The sequence below is a fragment of the Desmodus rotundus genome, chromosome 5 (genome assembly GCF_022682495.2).
Source record: "Desmodus rotundus isolate HL8 chromosome 5, HLdesRot8A.1, whole genome shotgun sequence".
In the NCBI taxonomy this organism is placed as follows: domain Eukaryota; kingdom Metazoa; phylum Chordata; class Mammalia; order Chiroptera; family Phyllostomidae; genus Desmodus; species Desmodus rotundus.
The window spans coordinates 55146661-55170632 of record NC_071391.1 but is presented as its reverse complement, the minus strand read 5'-3'; the positions used below and the strand labels follow the sequence as shown (position 1 = coordinate 55170632).

The 23972-nt window shown below is 35.9% G+C and overlaps 1 protein-coding gene across 2 annotated transcripts; it reads right to left on the bottom strand.

The window, feature by feature from the left end:
- On the bottom strand, positions 1-23767 carry PCF11 (PCF11 cleavage and polyadenylation factor subunit). Of its 2 annotated transcripts, none has more exons than XM_024572549.4 (16): positions 23251-23767; positions 19495-19620; positions 17259-17447; positions 16714-16908; positions 14517-15631; positions 13926-14106; positions 13339-13822; positions 11249-12810; positions 9298-9397; positions 6606-6725; positions 5979-6084; positions 3705-3888; positions 3060-3215; positions 2527-2619; positions 1994-2029; positions 1-1098 (listed from the first exon to the last, which is right to left on the bottom strand). In XM_024572549.4, the coding sequence occupies exons 1-16, from the start codon at positions 23440-23442 to the stop codon at positions 883-885; spliced, it is 5055 nt and encodes a 1684-aa protein (XP_024428317.2). In that variant the 5' UTR covers positions 23443-23767; the 3' UTR covers positions 1-882. The 2 variants fall into 2 exon arrangements, with proteins under 2 accessions (XP_024428317.2, XP_024428319.2); XM_024572551.4 differs by having other exon boundaries at positions 13732-13822.
- Positions 23768-23972: the final 205 nt, after the last annotated feature.

Sequence of the window (23972 nt, the reverse complement as noted above, 5' to 3'; positions counted from 1 at the left end):
AAAGTTTCTTCATCCTATTTATTACATGTATGAGATATTAACATGGTATTCATCTAGTTCAGTCAAAACCAACAAATGATAAAAGTTAGCCATGTCTCAAATGAACAGTCTTACAGATCCCCCTGCAACTTAAAATAGAAGTATGTTCACTGCATTAAATTATGACAGATTTGAAGTGTCATTTAAAAAAATCACCTTTAGTACTTAAACATATTTGTTAATTGTTTCATGGCATCAATGTCCAAGTTAAAGAATAAAAGTTGCTTCATTAGATATTCTTCAGAAATGGACATCTGGTTGGTTCTCTAAAGCTGGAGATAGATATATATATGCAAATATGTCCTATTTTGTTTTTTAAAATATTTCAAATCTGGCTTTTCTATTTGAGAAAAGTCCTGCAGTGCTCTCTCACAACCCCCTTTTGAAGAATAAAACTAACTTAAGACTTTGCCTCCTTAATCATGGGAGCTACTAGGAAAAAATTTATTTTGAGGTTGCTGTTTAATTCCATTTTCACCCAGTAAAAAGTACAGAAACACTGTATTTGATGGTGTGCATAAATATTACACTCCATGGATAGCAAAAATATTTTTTATTTATAATTTACAGTTTCACAAGTGAAAATCGTACATTTTTACACATACAATTTCATTTTGTTAAATTTGCACACATCTACAGAACTTTCACACAACAAGCACCTGAAACTGTGCAGGCAGTAGGAAATGCAAATACTAAAATGTATTTATTAACCAAATGATAGCTGAAGGCCCTGCCTCAGCTACACAATTTATATAGATATGACTATATATACATAAATTCTTCACCTTCTAGATCCAACAGCAGCTTTTTTAAAAAAGAAAAACATACCTTTCTCATTTTATTTTAAACTGACTCAACTGTATCATTTTCTTTTTTAATTTCAGTGGGTGTTGCTATGCTTTCCTCTGTACAAGCTGGTGGGGTATCGATCTGTTCTTCCTTAACTTTGGGACTTTCAGAGGGTTCCTGCAATTCATTTTTGACAATGTTCAACATAATGTTCAAAGGGTTTTCAACTGGTGTCTTGCTGGGAGATGGTGTACAATCAAATGAAGATGTCTACAAAATGAAAAGTCCTATTATGTACTGATTAAAGCTCAAATGTATCTATCACATTAAATGACAGTTCTGTAAGACCCTTACATGGACAAAGAAACAAACATGCTTGCTTCCCTACAAAACATGCTATAAAGGCAGACTATTAAGCACGTAACATGTACTAAGCAATGAGCTAAGCAAAGCAGCAACCATTAAAAGGCCAAAAGAGGCAGATTAGATGTGCTTCTAGTAGTTAACCCCACACAGATGGTAACCCTTACAAATCCTGAGATTTTTGTGACTCCTAATTTTAAACACTCAAGAGGATTTCTAAAAGCTCCACAACCCTCAAAACATCCTACAAAGTCTAGTCTTTTGATGACCTACATCTATCTACCAAACTGCCTCTTGAACCCGTGGAACAAATATTCTTTGAAAGGCAATGTGTTCCACTGTTTGGTTTTTAAAAACTGGGCAATCTACAAAAAAAAAATTTGAATTTCTAAGAGAAATAGAATGATACCTTTTTCAGATTTCATGTGTGTGATCATTTAAAAATTATTCCTATATTTCATGGCTGAGTGAAGTATGTAAGAAAAAAAGCCGTAAATGCTACCCACAACTCTAGAAACCTATTCCCATCATGATCCTTCTCTTCTTTCAGTTTCCCTCACATTTCTCTATGACTAACTAGTGCTCTAGTAAAAGACATCAGTATTGAAGTGAATGGAATGCAAGGAATAACGCAGAAATTTCAAAATTTACATCAGATTATATCTAGCACCAATATTTAATAAAGCAACCTAAATGCTGTATCAAAACACAAAATCGGCTCAATTATCTCAAAATAACTATTACTGATGCAAAAAATAAAATTTATTAATGTAAATAAAAACAGTAACCAAAAAGAACTTACATTTTGATAATCTTCATAACATGATGGATGATAAATCTGAAGCAAAAAAAAAAAATAGGTATTCACATGTATATTCATTTCTAATGGCTATTCTAGTAAGATTTTCTTTTCTAAATTAAACCAGAAGATAACTATCTTTGAAAAGGAAACAAAAACCATTTGGTCACAAATATGGATACAAAATTTTTCATCCTGATTTCTCTTTAAACTTAGCTTGCTATACTTAAGTAGATAACATGGTAGGTTTGAAGACATTAACAGTTTTGATGATGAAATAGAAATTTAGAATCAAAACTGGCTAGGCAGAGAGAGTAAATTCATAAGACCTAGTCCTGTATTTATCATTAACTAGTTATGCAACCTCTTACATAAAATGAGTACAGAACCAGATGATTGCTAGGATCCCTTCCAACTCAAACACAAAATACCTTTTGTATTAAAACCTAAAGCATTTCTGTCAAAGTGGTGAGCTACCCCTACAAAAAACAAAAGCAAACAAATCTTAAAACTTCTTATAAAAAACTGAAAATTACCTTTCCATCTACTCTAATAGCATTTTTTAAATGCCATTCCTCCTCTTCTTCATCCCAGTATTGTTCAAATTGTTCTTGACAGATTTCACAACTCTAAAATAGAATCATATAAAATGAAATTTACTAATAGGACACATTAAGTAAAAAATATAAACATGAAATGGAGGAAGGAACTTGAGTTTTTGGAAAGTTTAAACAATGTTCCCTATGTAATACTGATGCAAAATAAGTTCTAAGAATTTTGCATCCTTCCATGCAAAAAGAGGTACATTGCACTGCTGCTGTTCACTGATATAATAACTACAGTGGTTATAAAACCCAAAGCCAGATCATAGAGTACAACTGGTAAGTAAAGCTTACAAGAAATCTTTAAAAAAAAAAAAAAAATTTGCTTTTTGGCCTTCTGGCTAAGATCAAGTGAAGAAATCTTAAAATCAGTGAAAGAGGGATGTAAATAAAATGGTATGTTTATGATCATTTACTTAAAATAAGCGACATGACCAGAGGTAGAATATTTAGCATTCTTCTCTTACCTCAACTGCTCCAGCTGGCCCTGCAGGCACACTCTGGAATTCCTTTTCCTTAGCAGCTTCCTGAGTTTTGAGCACAACTTCTTCATGCACCTTTTCAAAAAACTGGCTCTTTGCTCGTTCTTCCAGATCAGCTATTTCCTCAAATTCTATCCAGTCCTTAAAAGGAGTTGATTTAAGAATATTTTCATTGTTCCTAAACTTTTACTGAGTATCTTCAACGTAATGTTATTTAAAGGTAAGGGTACAGTCTTCTACAATATACTTTAATATTACTCATAATTATGCCTTCTCTTTGAGGCCCATAACGAATAGACAATATAAGGCAACTAATTACAATTAAGATGTTAAGATTAAGTTTCCATTACCTCTACAGTTACAACTACTAATTTAAACACGATAAACTATAGTATAATATTTTTTAAAAAATCAGTCATAGCAACTTGGAATTTTAGGCCTATAAGAAATCTAAAGTCAACAAAAAGCAAATACATACTTTCTAATTTTTTATTTAAAAAACCTCCTATAAACTAGGAGTCAAATATTTAAAAACTTCAGAAGTTAGATCTCAACAATTATTTAAACATACTTTTACAATGACAAAATTTAAAGAGTAAAAGACAATTCAGAGACATATGAATTACTTACTGTTAAACTATAGTACCAACGTCTGTGAGTGACTTTTCTGCTAACGTCTTTTTCAGTTCTATTTTGCCGATAATGCCAGTCCAAGTGATCTGCATATACATCTGTCTGTGATGTTGTAAATCTCATTCCACAAGAGTAACACTGAATACCAGTGTACAGTCGATTTATAACACTATCATAACGTCTATTTTGAAAAAGAGAAATCATCTTTAGTTTTGATAACTTGGCTTAAAGGACTTTAAAAAAAGGCAGTTACAAATATTTCAGTTTCCTGTATTTTAATAATGGTGAAGCCGTTATTATGTGATGAAATAATATTTCAGCCAAGAGCTGGCTGATAATACCCAAACATCAATATTGTTTTCTAATGTATATTAGTGACCCTCCTTTTCCTTAACTTTGGTAAATTTTGGCACATGCAGTCTATCCTATTATTAACAGACCTGGCCCAGTTACTTATTTCCTTTTGGCTAAAAACAGAATGACCATGAACTAACTAATAAAGCAACAGTTATCAAGGTGGACACAGCAGGTGGATATGGCAGAATAATCAGATTTCACCTCTCCAGATCTTTGAAGTTGTCAATAACTCAACTGCTCCACCCTGATCTAAAGAATACTGAAAAGAGGTATAGAAGAAATAATTGCATGGATTGCTAAAAATAAAAATTAGAAGACTAATGAGAAATGGGTCAGCAAATCATTTTTTTAAATTCTGGGCTCCCCATATGGAAATAAATTATATAAAGACCACGGAAATCCACCATCAGGGCAGTTAGAAACTCTAAACAATTTTTTAAATAGTAAAATAATGCAAAGGACAGTACACTAGTACTTTGTATACCAGCAAATAAAATATTTAGAGTTATCACATTAATATTGAATGATTTAATGAAAAAATGGTTATATAACTATATGGGAGAAAGCTGACAAAACAGTAAAGGAGATAGCTAAATCTTCATATTCAAAAAGTTAAGATTTTGCCCTGACTGGTGTGGCTCAGTGGATTGAGTGCTGGCCTGCAAACCAAAGGGTCGCCAGTTCGATTCCCAGTCAGGGCACATGCCTGGGTTGAGGGCCAGATCCCTAGTAAGGGGTGCTTGAAAGGCAACCACACATTGATGTTTCTCTCTCTCACTTTCCCCCTTCCTTCCCCTCTCTCTAAAAATAAATAAATAAAATCTTTAAAAAACAGTCAAGATTTCTAAATACAATAAATCAAGAAATGTGATATATCAGAAAAATACAAGGTTAGACAAAACCAGGTTTACAGTTGTTCATATGGAAAATAGTACTGTAACTAACAAATAATAATACAAGAATAAACTCTTGGCGTTTCATGTACTGACAATTGTAAACCTCTTTCCCACCACCATGTATTATCTTTTAAAAATTCAAAAGTAAATGCTAGGAACCATAGGAAAAAAGTGTTAAAAAAAATGATTGCCTCTGGGTGAAGAGTAGTACTAGGAAAAAGGGATGCCATCTTTTATTATTTATTATGAGCAAGCCTTTATTATAAGCCTTTCATTATAAATATTTAAGTATGTGAAAGTGTTACTTTAAAAGTATTGATTTTAAAAGAGTGAAAAACATTTAACTATTCTATTTTTAAATCAAGTACTCATAAAGACACAATGAATCCATAAAGTAGCTTTAGATGTTTTTTATAAGTAATATAGGCAATAAAAATTTATGAAAAGATATGGAACAAAGGTTAACACTGTTATCAATAAAGTGGGAAATGTAGGTAATTTTATTTTCTTGATTTCATTTGTACTTTCTATTGTCCACAATGAACATGCATTACTTATAAAGTAGAAATAGATTTCTAAAAAAATTTCTGAAATGCTAGATTCAAAAATCTAATTTTCTTTATCACAAAAATGTAAGAATATCAATGAAGAAAAAATAATGAGGATTAAGGGAAGGTGAAAATGAAAAGGAAAATGAGTGATCATCAATATCTAATATTTAAACTCCCTATATTTGTTGTTCCAAGCACAGATATGAAAAAAACAGACATTTGGGATAGCCTTCAGGCCTAAATATTTGTGCAGCAGATATATTTTAAAAGAAGTTTAAACAGGCTTCCTGAACTTTATGTTATGTGTAGTTTACAACATTAAAAAAAAAAAAAAAAAAAAACAGGCTCCCTAAATTTTTAAAAAATTTAGAGGGGTAAAATTAACAGCACTAATAATACTGTCTGCTGTTAGTAAAGTCACTGTCCTTTTTATCTTAGAAAATTAGGAAGAAAATTAGATTACATACTGTTTCAATTCTTCAATTGTAAAATTGGTAAGATCTGGAACATCTTGATCTTCATTTTGATCTTCCTCCTCTTCAGTGGAAGGCTGAGCAGCAACTTCATTTACTTCTTCAATTGAAAAAAACATAAACTAATTTCTCGATACCAGTCTCCCTTTATTATTTATAGAGGAATACTACAGTGTTATAAGCAATAGAGAAGCCCATCTTGTCTATTCAGTGTTTGTAATCTTATTATTTATTTACTGGCCAAGAAACCTAATACAATTCTTTATTTTGATAAATAATATTAGGTCTTTAAAAGTCAATTTCACAAAATTTCAGTTCATCAATATTCAAATTATTTTTAAAAACTAATATAGGATAACTAGTAAAAAGTCTGCACATTATCTGCATCAGGAAAGTTAGTCAATTAAAACAATGTCCACTACAAAAATAATTCCACCTTAGAAAACTTAGAATTATTATAAACCAATTCTATTAGATTTTCAAAAAATAAAAAGTATATATAAGAACTCAATTATTGTAAGAAAGAACTTTTATCATAACTTAACTTAACATTATATCATACCATATACCTTCCTAACTTAATGGAGCTTTGTGTAGATGAAGTAAGGAAAAAATACTTACGTGTTGTAGCTGAATCGGGCTGGGACAATTTGAGAATTCCTGTTTTAAGCAGTTTTGAAAATAATTCATTTACATCCACCTGACTGAGATGATTATCAGGGTATGCCTTAGGAAGGGCTCCTTTAAAGGAAAAAACACTTTTCAAATGAAACTAGAACTTAAAGGTATAAATTATACTAAGCATTTTTAAAGTTTTCTTCAAGATGCCTATCAAACAATAAATTTTACATTCTTTTTAAGAATGACTATAAATTATCTCAAAAGCTCCTAAAATAAACTTTTTATCTCAATATATTCTAGGACAAATAGATTTACCTCAATATATTCTAGGACAAATATACTAAAAATACTGATAACTTTATACTCATACTCCCTTCTATGCAATGCAACACACCACCTCTATTTCCAACTATCTAATTTTCTAATCCTCATCTTCTAACCATACTGGGGGGGGGAAAAATACCCAGAGCCTAAGTGGAAATACTTCCCCCCCTGCCATGACTACCCAGGGAAACTAATGCAGGAAGATAAGCCATGTGGCTCAGAGTATACCTGGCCTCTGCCCTTTGCTGAGTTATTACCCTTGCAAAGCAGGTCAGGCTCTTGTTAAACAGGTGTGAGGTTATTAAAGCTTCAGAAATTTAAATAAATGATTAAAGGGTAACGATGTTCTCCTTAAGCTCACTGATGAGGAATCAATCCAATTACATATTTTGTTAAGTACTGATCTAATTATGATCCTTTCACTCAACTATAAAAATATTTTAATGTATTTGTATGTCACTATCATGCATCTCACTACACCTCTAGAAAAAGTTATGAACTACTAAAAATTCCTCTTTGTGAGAAGAAATTCAATTAGCATCCACAATATACATAATCCCTGCTCCTAACCACTGTATACTCTTCACACTTAGCACAATGCTTAGACACAGTAGGCTTAATTAATGTCTGCTGAAATGAAATGTCTGAATACATGTATGAATGAATAAGTCAACCCTGATAGTCAGTAACAATAGCATTTCACACACTAGTTTAACATTTACATTTCATTAGAATTAGCTATCTATATGTCTCAGAGTGGTAACCAGCCATTCACCTCTAAAAGGGTAATAATAGTAATTGTTCCTATCTAAGGTTGTCATGAGAACTAAGTGAATTAATAATTACAATGCACTGAGGCGTCTGGCATTATGTACACTATTTGTTTAAAAAAGTTGCACACCAAACGCAATACATGAAATTCTCTACTTAACAAGAATATGTGCACTCCAAAAAAAAGTACATTAATATAGCACTTTACAAGTTACAAAGTAGTTTTGCATATACAATCTCATTTGATTGTCATAAAAAGTTTTCTAGGCAAATAATTTTCATCATATTCTGTCTACAGAGGAAAAAACTGAATCCCAGAGAGGATATTTGCTTATATCCTGCCCATCCATGAAATAGCAGAGTAGAGATTCTAAACATGGTCTTATAACTTTTAGATTCCAAATTTTTTCCTTCCCTTTCATTACAATGACACCAAAAAAAAAAAAAAAAAAGAACACCACACATTAAAAATATTAATTAATCTGCCCTGGCTAGTGTAGCTCGGTGGATTGAGCACTGGCCTGCGAACCAAAGGGTTGTGGGCCAGGCCCTCAGTGGGGGGCACACAAGAAGCAACCACACATTGATGTTTCTCTCCCTCTCTTCCTCTCTTCCTTCCCCTGTCTAAAAATAAATAAAATCTTAAAAAAAAAACAAAAAAAAACAAAACTAATTAATCCTAATGGTCAACCTAGAAATTAAAAACAAAAAGCTTTCAAATTAATTGAATAAATTTCTTATGATGACACAGCCTAAGATCTAATGCGTAAACTAGAACTTGGCTAAGACTTTCCTAGCTACGTCAGAAGTTTTAGACAACTCCCTAAACTTGGAAACTGAATACTGCCATACTAGAGTATGTTTCTGAAGATTCAAAAATAAAGCAAGTATCACTATGACTTGGTGCGCTAGTTTTCAATACATTAACTTTGCAGTTATTTTATAAACCACCATAATTTACACTTCCTGTTTTTCACATATTAAAACTAAAATTCATTTTTAAAGCCCTTGCATCCAATATTGTTATTGTAATCATAACAATATTGTTACACTTCACCACATAGTAACAAAGGTGCTTATCAGGGGAGCTAGCTAGGGAATCACAGAAGTTTTTTCTACTCTTTTAACATGTTGGATATTATTATTATTTGATTCCCCATAAAAAACATATGAATGGATCAACTTTATAAGGCAATGTACCCAGTATTTACTTAATGGTTATTGGATTATCACACATATACACACAAAACAAAAACTTAAAATATCAAATAATTGAGGTTTCTGAGGTCTGTCATTTCTTTCATTTCAGCACAAGTATTACACTATCCCACTTCCCAGCTTGCACCAAATAGGTTTCATTCCTCTTATTTTTAATGGATTGCTAATCCTGATTAACCATCTCTAGTTGTAAATGGAATCAATGTGAACACACATCAACAATGTAAACCCAGAAAGAAAACAAAACAGTCCAGCCAGATTAAATTTCTCGAAATCACATATGCCCTCTCAACACTGTCATTTTTTAAAATCGATAAGGTGGCTATTGAAAAACACAATAATCGTCTTTTGAAAAACACAAAGTTCAGAAAGTACATACCTGAAGGATTCTGAACAAATGCTCCAAGATTTTGTGGATGAACTGGTAAAAATTGTTGTCCTTGGCCAAACGGTACTGGCTGAGCAACACCAGTCAGAACCTTTAAGAGAAACCTTAGTTTTAAGAACATCCTTTCCATATTTTAAGTAAAACTTTTAACATCCTAATCACATAAAAATAGTCACAGATATCATAAGGCCTGGTTTCTATGATAATAAAAATTTACAAGTATAACCTGACTGGTCCATTCAATTCTAGCCTTTCTACAAAAATGAACAATAATGCCCTCCTGAGTCTGTTTTATAGAATTATAAAGAACTGAGAATGGATGTGAAGCCTCTTTGAAAAATTTAAGGTATCACTTTAAGACATCACATGCAAACACAAGATAGCCACCAACTACCTGTGTAACTTTACACAAATCACTTTACCTTGCTGGTGCTTTCTCTTATAAATAGGGGAACTGACATCCAGAGATATGACCTGTGTCAAAAGCTTGTTTTAATTAGCAATCTGAACTCCTTTGTGATCATCTTGCTTGGCCATTATACTTTGGGTTACAAAGTAGATTGTAAAAGACATCGAGGGAATGTTGAAAAGTAAAATAGTCATGAAAAAAGTACTGTATAGGCATACAAATACGGTACTTATACTCCAGAGTGAGCTAAGACTTCTGTATGTTGCTGGTATGTAAACAAATAGCCATTCATAAACCTTGTTCAGTATCCATGTGAACTTTCAGTGGTATGCATACATAATAAAAACCCCACCAATTCTGTATAATGTAGGAAGCAAAACTAAGTCAAGTCCCATTCTAGAGTATTGTGAATAACAGTATCATTTCCTTTAAGAATATACAATAGAGTAAATCTAACTAGGGAGGACGATTATTATTTCAAACTATTTGATATCAACAGAAGACTACTTTCTATCAGTAATGCTTATAAGGTGCTCTTAAAAATCCTACTTGTTTTACATTTTCTTCCATACAATGTTAACAAAATGATACTGTCCTAGCACAAAATGATACTGTCCTACTCAGAAAAGTGTCAGCAACTGGAAAAAAACTAAATTTAGCCCAGGAGAATTTTGCTAGCAGGCAAGCAGAAGTAGTCATTAAATAAATACCAACTGAATTAATCACAAATTGTAAGCACATTGCTTTAAAATTATTTCAAAATTCATTTTAAGATATATGCGGAACAAGGGCAAAAGAATACCAAGAGATGACTACACGTTTAGGTGATAAAATGAATACATTTGGGAGGCATGCCACAGGTTTGCTATGTTGATATTAATGTCAAATAATTCTATTTGACTGGAATGACTAAAAAGTTGGCAAAAAGAAAGAGAAAAAAAAGAATCAGACTATAAAAGCGTGGACAACTTTATTTTCTTCTTAAGACTAAAGACATTCTAAAAAACCAGTCTAAAAAAATAAGCTCTATGGTTACTTTAAAGCTTATTCGAGTTCACAGTTCTACAATGTAATAGAGATCTAGAGAACAACCTCACAACTGTGTAATACTTCACCAGCTTTAAAGCCTAAAACAAACAAAAAGCCGTAATGGGGAGGATCCACATGTGAGGGCAAGAGATATATAGCAAATACCTGTACCTCACGGCAGAATTTTACTGTGAACCTGAAGCTCCTCTAAAAAATAAAAGTCTACTAAAAAAAAGTGTGTGTGAGAGAGAGAGAGAGGGGAGACGGGGTGGGGGAGAAATATCTTCTAGATACTTAAAGAGTGAAAATCAATTCTGGATTGAAATTGCAAATTTCAGCCCCAAGACTTTCTTCCCACTTCCCTAGTCTGTGGGGTTTTGAAATACATTAAAAATATTCTAATCTTTAGAATAAACTATCTCCTGAAAACCTTCCTCAAACTCTAGAAACATTAAAAATGGTTATCTCCACAAAACATAATTTTGCAGTAACTGCAAGACTTACCTGTTGAGATCCCTGAATATTTCCTACGGTTATTGGAGCAGGTAAATTGCCAAAATTTCCAAATTGAGAACTCTGAAGATTTTTTTCATCAAAATAGTGTCCAGAAGCTCTGTTAAGGGGATTGGAGAAACTCTGGTTTCCAGGGCCATGTGGTCCATTAAAATTTGGTCCTTGAGGTGAATCAAATATTTGTTCATGTCTTTGGAACTGCAGTCCTTGGGACGGGGCATTAAAAGCATTGCCAGGTGGATCGTTATATGGACCAGTCTGGCTGAAAGAAACTGATTCAAGCCTTTGTGAAGGATGATTGTCAAATCGTGCGCCTTGAAGACCAAGGGGAATATCAAACCTTGATGCTTGCTGGTGTTGTGGACCATCAAATCTTTGAGGCACACCATCAAATCTTGGTTGAACCTGCTGTCCAGGTGGTCCATCAAATCTCTGTGGGCCTGGCTGACCAGTCCTTTCAAATCTAGGACCTGGTTGACCATGTAATCCATCAAATCTTGGTAAGAGTGATGGCTGACCTGGCTGCCCATCAAACCTTAAAGCATGACAACCATCAAATCTTGGACCACCTTGACCCAGAGGCCCTTCAATTCTCAGGCCACCTCCTGGCACAGGACCCTCAAACCTCATTCCACCTCCTTGTTGGACTAAAGGTCCCTCAAACCTGATCCCAACTCCTGGCTGACCATGTGGACCCTCAAACCTAAGGTTCCCACCAAGTTGATTATGTTGTCCTTCAAACCTCAGACCAGCTACTGACTGACCATGGGGGCCATCAAACCTCATCCCAACTCCCTGCTGTAGCAAAGGACCCTCAAATCTGATCCCACCTGCTGGCTGACCATGAGGTCCATCAAACCTAATTGCAGGTCCTGATGGACCATGACCCCCCTCAAATCTAAGTCCACCTATAGGCTGACCTCGGGGATTATCAAATCTAAGTCCACCCACAGGCTGACCATGAGGTCCCTCAAACCTGAGACCACCCACAGGTTGACCCCGGTGTCCCTCAAACCTGAGACCACCCACAGGCTGGCCCCCTGGTCCTTCAAATCTTAGACTACCTGCAGATCCCTCAAACCTCAGACCAGGGGAACCTTCAAACCGAAAACCACCTCCACCTGCTTGACCAATTGGCCCCTCAAACCGCAAAGGTGTCCCTACTGGTCCTGGAGGACCTTCAAATCTCAAAGGACACCCGCCTCCTAGCTGACTTTGTGGTCCTTCAAATCTCAAAGGGCCACCTCCCCCCATCTGTCCAGGTGACCCATCAAACCGAAGAGAACCTGGTGTAGGAGGTCCATCAATTCTAGGGCTTAATTTATTAGGTCCTTCAAAAATCATCTTGGTTGGACCATCTCTGGTTACTGATGGCCTACTAGGTCCATCAAACAATGGTCTGTCTTCAGCTAAAGCTGTAAGTCGCTGATTTGTATCAAGGCCGGCAAATCGTGATGCTGGGCTATCTACAAATGGTTTATCTGAATCGTCATATCTAGGTCGCTTAAGTGGAAAACGATCATTGAATGGTGATCTCTGCTCTTCTCGTACACCTTTTAAAAAGAAAAAAAAATTATTTTCCCTGAATCTGAATTTATATAAAATTATCTTAAAGTCTTCCTATATTCATGTAAACGTTTATCCAAAAATATCCGTAACTATCTCACTTAAGAGGGGAGGAAAAAAAGCACCAAGCAACAGGTAAAAGGATGCCCTCCAGAGTCAGACACACCTGGGTAAAAAAAATCCCCATTCTGTCAATTTACTAATTATTTGATTTTGAGACCGAGTTATTTAACCTCTCTGGTCTTATTTCCTATCTATAAAACAGGGTAATATATGGGTCATTGGGTTGTGAGGATTAAATTAAGATTACACATATAAAGAACCTAGTAAAGTACCTGACACAGAATTGTTTTTTTAAGTATTAGCTCTCTTTCCCTTCTCTGTGAGGGAATAAAACAAATCAAAACAGAAAAAGGTAGTCTGAACAGTCACAAAAATCCATCCCCACTTAGCTTGTTTATTTTTCCCTTCACTGCTGTGTGATTCAATAGGCATAATCTGATTTAACTTTCTACCTTTAGCAGAGACTTGCTCGTCATGTCTTCTCCGGCCCTCATGGGGTGAAAGATTCTCAGCATAAGTACGACTCCCAGATATAGGAGAAAGACGTCTTGCTCTTTCACTAAATTGTTCTTTTCTGTCAAACTGTGCTCCACTATTCCTACTTGCATGTTTACTTTTGGATGGCTCACATTCTATTCCAGACAACAAGGCATCAGTCAAAGGGTAGTCAAAAATATCAGGATCTAAGAGATCAAGTCTTGGAAATGAATGCTGAACCTGTGTCCTTTTCAGTTTTGCTTTATGTTCATAGTAGGTTAATTCAGCATCAGATAAGAGAGGTTTCTTTTTTAATCCACCTTTATTTTCTTCTGTAGGACTATCGCGTACATTGCATCTATGTTTACCTTCTTGATACTGAAATAGCTGTCGAATTTGATGCACAACAAGAAGGAACTCATCCTGTGTAATTTCACCAGATGCTAAACGTTCACTCGTCTGCATGGGGTAATAAAAGGAAACCAAGTATTTTAAATATAAATAGTACTTACAAAAATACTTAAGACAGAAAATAATGATTACATGGGATCATGATGACTACCTTTTGAAGTAATTCTCTTTTGCTTGCGAGAGTTAACTCTTTAGGAATCTGAAGATTGGCATCTACACTTAATCGATGCTGCTGCTTTGGGGCTCGAGGTGACAAGATTCCTTTAGTGCTTGACCAGCTTTCCCTATGTCTTAGATGAGGAGATTTACTATGTTCATCACCCTGTTGTATGCTGAAAACCATAAAAGCAGTTATGTTACTTCATAAACTTTTCCTAATACTCAGAACCATACTTAAGAATCCTTTTCAAAGGATCTGATTAGAGTGAATATAAGTCATCATAAAAGTTAATTAAATGATTAAGAGCACAAGATCTGAAGTCAGGAAAATTAGATATAAATTCTAATTCTTCCATGTCCTAGATGTGTAGCCTTTGGTAGATTAACCTTTCTAAACTTCACTTTCCTTATCTGTAAAATAGGAATAATAATGGTATTTAACCTCTAATAGGGGTTTAAGAGTTAAATGTAAAAATAAAACACCAATTTTAGCACCCAGTGAACATTATCCAATTTTTAAGTTAGCACTGTATTTTAAAATGTACATGTTATTCTACTTGATTAAAAAATGTGAACATCCTACCTTTTATTTTCTTCCCAACCAGATTTCCATCTTTTGGTAGACTTGGAACTTGGCCAATTTTCTACATTCTCTTTTGGTTCAGAGCCTGATTTTGTAGAGTGCTGATTTGCAGTTTCTTGTGGTCGGTCCTCCTCAGTCTTTTTCATTCGTCTTGGATCTCGAACATCCTGTTTAGTACTTCTCTTAGCATTTCTTTCTTCCCTGGAAGGTGGCATAAATTCTTCCATATGTGACTGCTTACACCCCGATTGGCGAATCTTTCCAGGTTTGGGTGTCAAGGTTGGAGACATACTCCTTTGCCTTCGTTTGGGTGACCGTCTGTCTCTTCTCTTAGGAGAATGTATAATTGGTGACCGAGACTTGGGTGATCGCGATCTCGATCGCTTTCTAGTACTTGATCTCCCTGGTTTTGTTCCCTGTTTTTCCGATTCATCTGTTATTGTATCCTGTTTTTGTACAATGCCATTAACAATTTTATTTCTACTTCCAACCAGTCTGTGTTCAGATGATTTCATATGCTCATCTTTATCCTTTTTTTCTGTAGTTTTTCTCTTCTCTTTTGTATCATCATCTTTGCTATCAGTCTTATCCTGAAGGTGTTTTTTTAATCTTGGATCTCTCTTACTCATATCAGACACCCGTGGGCATTCAGATTCTTGATTTTTCAAGTCTTTTGTATGGGATAATTTGTTTTTCAAAGGTGATGGTGATTTAGATTTAGATTTAGATTTAGAATCTAATTGGTCGAGTTCTTTCTTGGTTTTTTCACCTGATTTACTTTTTTCTTGTTTGGATGAATTTAGTTTTTCAGAGGGTATAGTTTTACTTGTCTTAATATCAGATTGGTTTAATGGGTTCATCAGGAATTCTTTTCTATGACTTTGATCTTTTCCATGAGAAGAATGTTGACTCATCCTATTAAGACGGGGATCCCGGTTTGTTCCTTTCAAATCCTGAATTTGTAAGGATGGACCTGGACGGCTTTTCTCAGGTTGCATAGGAACCTGATGGGGAGTTTTAACTGCCATAGGAGGAATTTGTGAAACATGCAGTTTGGATGGTGCAGATCCAGGACCTAAGTTGGATGTCTCCTGCTGAACACTAAGAGAAACTGCCTGAAATACAGAGTACATGTTCATGTTAATACTGTAAAACATGCAGATTATCAGAAAGTTGGAACCTAAAGAATATGCTTATTCAATACACCCATTTATTCAATACTGTTTTTACACTGGATACTTCTAATGTTTAAGTAGAGATTAAAGTGAAAAGAGAAAATTCATATACTTACATGGCCTCTTACTTCTTACTAGTACTTTACTTTGAGGTTTTATAGTGTAATCTGTGGGTAGACTGGAGAAAATATCCACTTCCCAATTATTGAGGATTCTGAGCCAGACTGATGCTAAGAAACTGCTAAATAAATCACTGCACTCCAGATTCACAAGAGTCAATTATCCCAGCTAAATTTTGTTGTAAAATTCAGTTCCTCCAAAAGTGGCACTGATAATAAACTTATAAAATTCCCCGCTCTCAAAATAAGTGCCAAGTAAAATAACTTAGCATAAGGTCATTGGAACATATAAACATGTAGTCTTCCTGGACTCCTTAATTTTATGATGGCTTTTCTTTGATAGCTTCTAGGAACCTGATTTCTGCTCATGAAGCATAAGCTCATAAAAAATTCAAAACTGTAAAAATATTCACCACAACATACCTACCACATTGGTCTGATATTAAATCCACGTGATATAATTGTTAACAAAACTAAGATGTCAATCCAATAAAAAGTATTTGAGGACCCTGGCTGGGCACTTCAGTTGGTTAGAGCATCATCCCAATACACCAAGCCCAGTTCAGGGCACATACAAGAATCAAGCAATGAATGCATAAATAAGTGGAACAACAAATCGATGTTTCTCTCTCTCTCCCCCTTCCTCTATCTTTCTTTCTAAAGTCAATAAATAAAATTTTTTTAAAAATAAAGTACTTGAAAGAAAATAGTGTACAGTTTATATTCAAGTGAGTTTTATAAGGATATGAAAATTTCCTCTAACAAATTAACCTTAATTTGTGAAATATAAGTGGGAAAACACACTATTAATAAAAGTAGTATGCTAATAAAATTCAAATACAAAATAATTACTTGTCAGAAAACATGTTTAAAATATTTGAAGTGAAAATGTCCTCTACTTACCAGTTGTGCTTTAGCTTGCTCTAGTTCAAGCTCCAGCTTTTTCTGCTGAAGTTCTAACAACTGTTTTTGCTTTGCCAGTAACTGTTGCCTTATTAGTTGTTCTTGGGTAAGATTCTTTTGTATATCAGGTACAATTGGAGGAGTGGAGATGCTAGGGGAACTGACCACTGTGCCAGGTGTTGAAGGCTCTTCAGGCTATAAGAGAAAATTATTATTTAAAAAACTATATTATCACAACTAAAAAGGAAGCTAAGAGGAAACAAAATTACCAGCTTATCTCTTAATAAATACCTTTTATAATTTTAAACAGCCAATCATGTTTAAAACACAGAAAACTGTTCAGGAATTTAAAATCAAAATAAACATACTATGTTAACACCTAACAAGAATATATTTTTAAATGCACTGTGAACCTGAAGGGAAAAAAAATTTAAACTGTTTCAGCACAGGATATTCTTGATTATTTCTTTCTGGCAAGAAATTTTAGAAAAGTCAAAACTTGACAGTTAGAAGAATTAGTTATATACCATTTACGTAAAACTTACCGATTTATTTAAAAATTTAGGATTCACATGGATGCTAGATGTATTCACATTGGGGGGTAGAGGTTTAATAGGCCAAGCAGGATCTAATGAATTGACTCTGACATCCAGGGCATAAAGTTTCTTCAATGGGAATATTTCATCCCATGTGGAACGTAACTTAAATAAACTTTTTCTAGTATTTTCATCCACCTAAAACAACAGAACAGTTCTATGGCTTGTTAAGTTACTATAGAATATTTTAAATATTAAATATAAAGCTACATCAATCCCTGTTGTACTTCACATATAGCATTCACACTGCTCATTCATGAATATATGCAACAGTAAAAACTTAAGATATATTTGGTTTGCAAATTTGAAATAAATTTCTCCCTCAAAAAAACAATTAGAAAACTTAAAGTCATCATCTAGTCTTCATGAAAGCAAACCACTAGGCAAGTCTTCACACTTTCAAGAGTGCAATTCTACAAGAAGTTTGCTGAGGTCACTGAGACAAAGAAGATACAGACCGCAGATGCTCACGTGCTTCAAAAAAAACCTCAAAGTACCTTCTGGCCAGAATGCAGACAGGGCTATGTCAGACAAATGAACAAATTACTAGTGGACTTTCTTGAACTTGCTTGTCACCAAACAGGAGAGACCCATTGAAAAAATAGTACGCAATGTTTCCAAATTTTAGGGTTGATATAGTATTCCTAATGTTATTCTTACTCTACACAAAAACATAAAACTAGAAAACAATTTACCTGAGGAAGGCTTAAATTTATTTACACAGTAGTACAAAGTTAAAATTATGACAAAACTATCTCACTAATCAGTCTTCTCCAATACAATACGGTTGATCCCTAAGAACAAGATATTTGTGGTGTGGACAGCACCTTAATTATTAAAATTCAAAATCTCATCCACTGACTAGCTTTAGTTTTATATAACTACTCATGCTTATGGTGGGTATTTAACAATGTTTTAAAAATTAGCTATCAGAGAAACCTAGTACTTAGGAAAACTGAGGTATTTAAAGGAAAAACTTAGGTATTTAACTTTAGGGTTATAAAGCCCTGACTATACCTATATCTTTAACAATTGTATTTACTACAAGGTCATTTTCATCAACTATAGTGTTAAGGCCTAGTTAGATTCAGTAAAGGTATTCTACCAAACACCAAAATGAATTTGAACATACTAAAACAGAAACCAAGAGGTTGGTTTAGCTCTCCAACTTCTATAAGGCAAAGTGAACCTCTCCTTAAGGCTACAGGCTCAGGTAAGAAGTATTTAGCAAAGGTTACACTATTAACAATCTCCTTAACACAATCTGAAATGCAGTTTTCCAAATTTCTTCTGCATATACTTACTTAGCAGTATTTCTTTTCTCTAGGAACTTAAAGAAAAAAAAAACTATTCAAGCAACAACTACACTTTCTGTTCTAACAAACAAGTAAAATCTGATACTGAAGAGTCCTTTCAAAATAATCCAAATTCTCCAAGTCTAACAACTATAGGTTTTCTTTAAACACGAGTACATCTAAAATATAAGAACTACCAATTTTTTGTATTAGGAAGCAATCTCTAAACCTTAGTATCTTATAAATGCCCTTTTACTAAGCGTGAAAGATAAAGCCTGACTTACTTCGGCAAGTCTCTGGTCCTCCTCAACATAATGCCTGTATTTACCAAACTACCATATACAATGTTATCAAAGGAATGTTCCACCTCTGGCTATAGAAACAAATAACACTAAGGGAATAAAAAGTATTTCCAATATAATCTAAGGCAAATAATGAGTCCACTATTCACATATGCCTAGAACATTCATATAAAACATACTTGAACAAAGTAACGAGGAAACATTTCCAGAAAAAAAGAAAAAATCACATAAATTTCAGGCATCAATCACAGGTCAAGAGACACTGGTGGATTATACTTCTTTTCCAGGTAGGAAGAGCCAACACCCTACCTAACACCAAGAATGTAAACAATGGAATTTGAAATACTCTTGATAGTTTCAGATCTTTTTGCTCACCTAAAAGCAGTCCAGTCTTAAATGGGTAATGTAAAACCCCTAGAATCTGCGTTAAATATCTAACATAAAACACTACCTTTAGCATGGTACTTGATTAATGTCCAAGAGAATAAAACATTTTACCACCCAAGAAAACCCAACACAAAGGCAAGTATTTATTTAATCAGGAACACATTTTTTAAAAATTCAAATGTTTTTAAATGCAATATATACCTTTTCAAACACACAAATAAATGTTGCAACTAGATTTTTAGTAAAGGCAGTGAGATACTCTCGTCCAACGTTTTTCACGATAGAATCCATAAGGTACATAACAGGAAGCTTCTCTGAGGAAGGAGCCTGAATAAAAAGAAACTGAGAAGTTTAGTATAACGAATTGCCACCGAAAAAGTACTTTTAATTAAAAGTGTTTTTAAACCTATAATACAGACCTCTTTTTGTTGGTAACTTTAAATATTAACATTTATGAAACATTTGTGTTCACTCATCTCTTACAGTGATCTTTAGTTGAGCGTACAAAATAAGCTCAAAATCACCATTAAGAAAAATCTTAATCTCTAGTAAGCTCATTTAATGCTCAATGGAGTTTCAGGTTCATATGGTAAAGACCCATTTTAAGTGACCAAAAATAAGGGGGGCTATTTTCTGCAATCCAAGTATACTTTGTGATCCACATTAACTTAGAATGGTGTACCTAGACTCAATGAAGCTTTCAGACTTCTGGCAGAAACCCTAATTTCCATAAGCTTATTTTATATGTTGAAATCTATGAAGCTTTGTTACCTGTAAAATCATTAGGATTACTTATCTATAATCCAATGTACAAAGAAGTTAAGTATACTTCACACATGAAGTTAATGGCAAAAAAACACCTTTAAACTTGCAGGAAGGTGCAAGTTGTTACTGATACAAGAAAAACTGGATGGAGCAGCCGCTGAGTCATGTAAATCAGGTTGAACTTGACTCTGGAAGGCAGGATTTGTCCTGAAGATTTTCTTCACAGCATGGACTCTCCGTCGAATTATTTTTCCTCTGACATGCACAAACCAGAGGTTCTAAATTTGTGCAGAGCCAGTGTGGTGATGCGGATACAGGTGGCCCTTTCCAAAGCAAACAAATGTTGCCCCAGTTCAACTGCAATGCCTACCCATCACTGGCTTTCAGAAGGCACAGCAAGTTTCCAGAAAGCACCAGCAGGTTCACAGACTTGCTGAGCAGCATTAAGACACACCACATACACTAAGTGTTAAATCCAACTCCACTGGAGCAACCATGATTAAAAAATAAAAAAAAATCACCCCCATTTACCCACCCCATGTGTATAGGAAGGAGTCTTAACTCTGAACAACACCCATAGCTACCTGTAGCTAGGGTAGGCTCACAGTTCTGCAGTACACAAGTCCATCATTTCACAAAACCAATTGCCCATACAAGTGTGTAGAAGAGTGCTCGTTTCAGATAACCTTTACTACAACCAAAGTTGGCTAAGGAAACTTTTGAAAAACGTTGTATTAAAATTTTTTACACTACTAATAAAAGGGTTTCACAAGGCCAAGGCATGTGGGTAAATTAAGAATCAACATGTCAAATGCTTTGTTGCTGTGTCTTTCTTACCATGTCATGTTTTACACCATTTCAGTCATTGTGGTATTTATGAAAATAACAGGCTTTCTGTAAAGCCAAAATCTGTTCAGTATGCTAATTTTTTATTGCACAAGTGAATCCTATATGTAACATTTTTTCCCAACTACTGCCTCATGTAGTCAATTTAGGTGTGAATCCTTAAAGTTTAGTAATGCTGAGAGGCTAGAGAATAAGGACACAAACATTCACCTCCAGAAACACAAAACCAAGCCAGTTTGCTACTAAATGACAGAAAACCCCTCCCCCCACACCCTCACCCCCAACCCTGATTAAGGTATTTCCCCAAAGTGACTTTTACATCTTTTCCTCAATCTGGCTTTACAAAAATAACCAGGAAACGTGTGCCAAAAAAATTTCAGCTGTCTTTTATCAGCAAATAGTCCATCTATTTTCACCACTGTGTATCCATACACAAACAAAGTTTTAATGTGATCACTATATTCAGCATTTACTTTTCACTTCTCGAAGATCTTCTGGATCCATTAAAACCCAGCCAAAAAAACTTCTGAGTGACAATCTGAGCTGCTAAACATTAGGCTCTGTGGAATATTAGTAATCCCCACCCCCCAAAACTAGGTAATTACTTTTTTAGATTTTAAAAATCAATGTTATTTTTTTAAACCATAAGTGGTTTCGTTTTTTTTTTTTTAAAGGCATTCAATGTCAAGTTAAGCCTTCAACGAGGCAAAACTAAGTTTTCATGTACAACATGTTTGTGGTATCGATAAAAAATATGTTGCGTATGAGGAATGCTTCCTTTTTAAATCTCATACTTTAAAAAAAAGAGCAATAGCTGTTTCAGACATTCACAGGAAAAGGAGAATGAAGGCTTGTATTTTAGCTGTCAGACTGAGCACGACAAATTTGTTGGGCCCTTAAAAAAAAAAACTTTTTGTCCTCTTTAAATTAAGGTATGAAAGGACCACCTGAAACCGTGTATCTTGTGAACGGATTTACCCAAGAGTGGATGGAACCTAAAGAATGAACCCAAGTCACTTAAAGACTTTTTTTAAAACACACAACCACGTAGATAAAAATAAGTCTTGGAAGCAGATTCTACACCTTACAAAGGTAAATAAAAAAAGACAAATACATATTTTATATGTTTTATTCACAAATTTTATAATACCAGTCACACATTTCAAAACCATTTATTAGTCAGACCACTCAGTTTTACACTAGACAGAAACCGCCTCTAAACAATATATTGGTGGTTGTTGTTAAAGTGGCCTTTTAAAAGGGGTTCACTCTGCTAAAAGGAGGCTCATCCTGATAATTTCAATCACTAACAACTAGAAAAAACTAGACCGTAAGTACAAGCTTGAAAAATAACTGAAAACGTAGTGCTGGGAAGCTATTAAAATTCATTATGATAACCAAGTTAACAGTAACTTAAGTGACATATCACTCCCACATGAATCCACATAAGAGGAGGACTACAGGGAAATACAGGGTGGCAGAGGACCACTTCTGTCAAGGGGTGAAGAAAAGCACGTCTTCACTACCAGGGAAGGGAGGGAAAAAAAAAGAGAAGAGGAGGGACTGAACTTTTCAAAAAAACTGCAAGTACTTGTTACCCAATGGGCCAGTTCTCCACCTACAGGTTGGATAAGATCTCCTCCCCCCACCCATACCCCACCCTCAACCCCAGTTTCCCATTTTGGGGGACAAATAAAGCACTCCGATAGGAGAATAAAAGTTGTAGCTAGCCGCCCCCACCCCAAAATGGGGCTGACGGGTGTGAGCAGCTGCCTGGCTGGCAGGGAATGGATTCTTCTCTCTTCCCTTCTGCATCATGTGCTTTTCAGGCGCCATGTTGGGCTCCTAACAAGCGGCTGCTCCACTCGGGGCCAATTCCCTATTCCCACCCACCAACAGCTCGCTCCCAGGTCCCCCTTCACCTCCTTCCAACCCCCAGAGCAATTACCCAAAAGAATACTGGGGGGAAGTGGGAGAAGAACCACTCCCCACCTTCCCAGGGGCTTAAAATGGCTTTAACTCTTAGTTCCCCACAACACAAACTGCCTTTAAGTCTCCCCCCTCCCCGAAGGGCTCTATTCAATGCGTGTGTCGGGACGTACAATGCGGTGGCCTAAATAGGGAGTTGGTAAGCGGAAGTGGGACTCCACCCTTTATCCTCCCCACTCCCTCCCCCCGAGAGAGGCCCACGCTCGAAGCCTGGACCAAAGACCGAGCCAGAGTTGGGGGGGAGGGTTGGAGAGGAAGAACTCTGTCCCCCTTCGGATAGAAGCGAGACCTGGGATGAGGCTGATACTAAAATCAGGGAGTATTAGAAGAATAGGAGGCTGCGGGGTGTATAAAAACCTTGGCGGTTTGGGCCTCGATGAGAGAGACGATCTCCTTGGCGAAGGGCAGGTTCTCCTCGGCTAGAATGGTCAGCATATTGATGTGCGGTTTGCTATTGAAGGTCAGGTCTTCGAGTGATGACTGATAATCCCGACAGGCGTCCTCCCGGGCCCCCGCAGTACCGGCCTCGGCCGGCGTCTGCTCTGACATTGCGCCGCGGCCCCCCTCCGAGATCCGCCGCAGCTGAAGCTGAAGCCGCTCTCGTTACCCCGCCTCCCTTCCGACTCCTCTTCCTCTCCCCGGGTCTCTCGCGGCTCCGGCTTCACCACATGCTGACCGCGGAGGGGGGATTAGGGGACGACACAAAGGGGACCTCGGGTATGAAACGCCGCCCTCTCACGGGTGATCTCCGTCCACTTCCAGTCGCCACAGAGGCCGCTTTCTCCAAACACAAAATGGCGCCGGCACTGGCGGCTCCAGCTCCGAAAATGTCTGTGTTCCCAACCGCTGCGTCGTGCGAAATGAGCGAGGGGAGGGGAAATGTGCGGTAAAAGGGCGGGGCCGTTGGACGAAAACCGACGTGATTGGCTCTCCCGGTAACGTCACAAACCCCCTCCTCCGGCTGCACCGCAGAACGTCCGGGCAGCGTCTCCTCCGCGCCCCTACCCGTGCTTTCGCAACACCTCAGGCTCGGAGATACGGTGGAAAAGACAGCTCTTCTCATTGGCTTGTTCGTAAGG

Bases quoted from the DNA above. Each gene is read 5' to 3' on its own strand.
- PCF11 (XM_024572549.4), bottom strand. From the start codon at position 23,442: ATGTCAGAGCAGACGCCGGCCGAGGCCGGTACTGCGGGGGCCCGGGAG. The intron at 2,030-2,526 runs GTAATTTTCAGT...TTTTTGCTTCAG, and splicing joins CTATTAGAGTAGATGGAAAG to ATTTATCATCCATCATGTTA. The intron at 1,099-1,993 runs GTAAGTTCTTTT...TTCATTTTGTAG, and splicing joins GTTATGAAGATTATCAAAAT to ACATCTTCATTTGATTGTAC.